This window comes from Gracilinanus agilis, chromosome 2, assembly GCF_016433145.1.
Source record: "Gracilinanus agilis isolate LMUSP501 chromosome 2, AgileGrace, whole genome shotgun sequence".
Lineage (NCBI taxonomy): Eukaryota > Metazoa > Chordata > Mammalia > Didelphimorphia > Didelphidae > Gracilinanus > Gracilinanus agilis.
Genome location: NC_058131.1, coordinates 30,980,311 through 30,982,712, shown reverse-complemented (window position 1 = coordinate 30,982,712; position 2,402 = coordinate 30,980,311). Strand labels below are relative to the sequence as shown.

At 35.8% G+C, this 2,402-nt stretch overlaps 1 protein-coding gene across 1 annotated transcript; it reads left to right on the top strand.

Annotated features, from left to right (window-relative positions):
• The first annotated feature begins 957 nt into the window (after positions 1-957).
• On the top strand, positions 958-1,812 carry LOC123233123 (protein FAM200B-like). Its single transcript, XM_044659291.1, is given in 3 exon segments — positions 958-1,251; positions 1,253-1,601; positions 1,604-1,812. Coding segments are annotated over 3 exon segments (852 nt in total).
• Positions 1,813-2,402: the final 590 nt, after the last annotated feature.

Below are 2,402 nucleotides of genomic sequence, written 5' to 3'. Positions count from 1 at the left end.
AGGAAGGAAGGAAGGAAGGAAGGAAGGAAGGGAGGGAGGGAGGGAGAGAAGGAGGGAGGGACAGAGGGAGGGAGGGAGAGAGGGAGGGAGGGATGGAAGAAAAAGAAAGAAAAAAGAAAGAAAGCAGTGTCACTAGATAGGGAAGTAAGCTGTAAGACTGGAAATATAGGAGAAGGCCAGGTTATGAGGGGCTTTGAATGCCAAACAAAAGATTTTGTATTTGATCCTGAAGGCATTGAGAGTCACTGGAGCAGTGATTCCCAAAGTGGGTACCACTGCCCCCTGGTGGGTGCTGCAGCGATCCAGAAAGGCAGTGATGGCCACAGGTGCATTTGGGGGCAGTGAATAACTGTAAGGGGGCAGTGATAGAATAAAAGAAAGAAGAGAAGATTTAGAAAAATTTATTTATGTATTCCACTCATAATGCTTAATTTTTCTTTGAACAACATACTGGACGTTGGCTCAGTTCCACGTACTCCCTCACTTGCATTGAGGTATGTGCAATCACGCACTGCTTCTTTTCATGTGGTGCACGTGAGCACTACCAGCATTGCTACAGGTAACGGTCACTCGTGCGATTGGTCAATCTCAAGGCCAAAGCCTGGAACAGCAACGGTAGTACTGGCTATTGGCAGTACTACCAGCGGATTTTGGAGCACGCTATGAATCAGGAGATTTCCTATAATTATTACGCATAATATAACTCAAACAAAGGTTAGATTGTTGTGATATTATGACAAGTTAAAGTTAACTAACAAATAGTGCGACTATAATTGGTGAGTATTATTTATTTATTTTGTAATAATTATATGTGTTTTACAATTAATAATATCATGTTTATTTATTTCATTGGTATTTATTTTAGTTTGTTTTTTACAAAAATATTTCATAAAATTACTAAAAAAATTATTAAAAATACCTCCATAAAAATTTTATTTTTTCTTTCTACAGATAATAATGGCTCAACCAAAGAAAAAAATGTATTGTAGACAATATAATATCAAATTTTTGAAATATGGCTTTATTGAGTCACCTGTAAACAATACATTACCAATGTGCCTCATTTGCCAGAAAGTTTTATCAAACGAAGCTATGAAGCCTTCCAGACGACAAGAACGTTTGACTAAAATTCATGGTGATAAAGAAGATAAGGATTTATCTTATTTTCAAACACTAAAAGAAAAATTTATCAAAAAACCAACATTGGCAAAACTTTTTTCAAGCGCAACCACACAAGATGGCGATGGCTTGCTTGCTTGCTTCTTACAATATTTCATTAATGATTGCCAAATCGGGAAAACCTCATACTACTGATGAAGAACCAATTATACCGGCTATAAGTGAAGTAATACATACTGTGCTACACAAGCCAGCATCTGATATTATCAAGAAAATTTCGTTGAGCAATAATACAGTGCAAAGAAGACTTGATGACATGGCTCGAGATGTTGAAGATTCATTGTGTGGATATTTAAAAACATCTCAGTTTTCTATTCAACTTGATGAGTCAACTTTGCCAGGAAATGAAGCTTTACTTTTAGCATACATGCGATTCACAAAGGAGGAACAAATTTGCCAAGAATTCTTATTTGCAAAATATTTGCAACTGATACTAAAGGAGAATCAATATTTCGTGCATTGGATGAGTTTTTTAAAGAAAAAGAAATACCTCTGAGTAATATCTTATCAGTAGCCACAGAGGGTGCTCCAGCAATGGTAGGGCGCTACAGAGGTTTCTTGCATATTCACCGTACACTGTATCAGCCGTCATCAACATCTAGTTGCCAAAAATTTAAGTGCACGCCTACATAATTCATTACAATATGTAATTAAAGCTATCAGCACAATCAGAAGCAAATCATTGAATGACGGATTATTTAAACAGCTTTGTATTGAAAACGATGAAGAATTTAATCATTTGCTGCTTTCTATAGAAGTTTGTTGGTTGTCAAAGGGTGCCTGTTTAGATAGGTTTTATAAACTATTTAACTCGGTGCTGGAGTTCTTGAAAGATAAAAATGATGCTTTATGATCCAATTTAATTAAATATAAAAGTGACATTGCTTACTTGACAGACTTGTTTCAAAAATTTAATGAAAGCAATCTTCAGCTTCAAGGTGATGAAGTGAATTTAATAAAAACAAAATCTGTCATTTCTGCATTTGTGAGAAAACTTCTTCTGTACAAACGAAACTTTGGACGAGGGGAATTCTGCCAGTACCCAAATTTATCAGGAGCAGAAGATAAAGATGAAGGCATACTCACTTATTGTGAGCACTTGGATGCTTTCTATTCAGATTTTAATCAACGATTTGATGATATTTTGAAAATGAACATACCTGATTGGGTTTTGGATCCTTTTTCAAGTGCAAACACCGAAGAATCTCCACAGTTACAAGAAG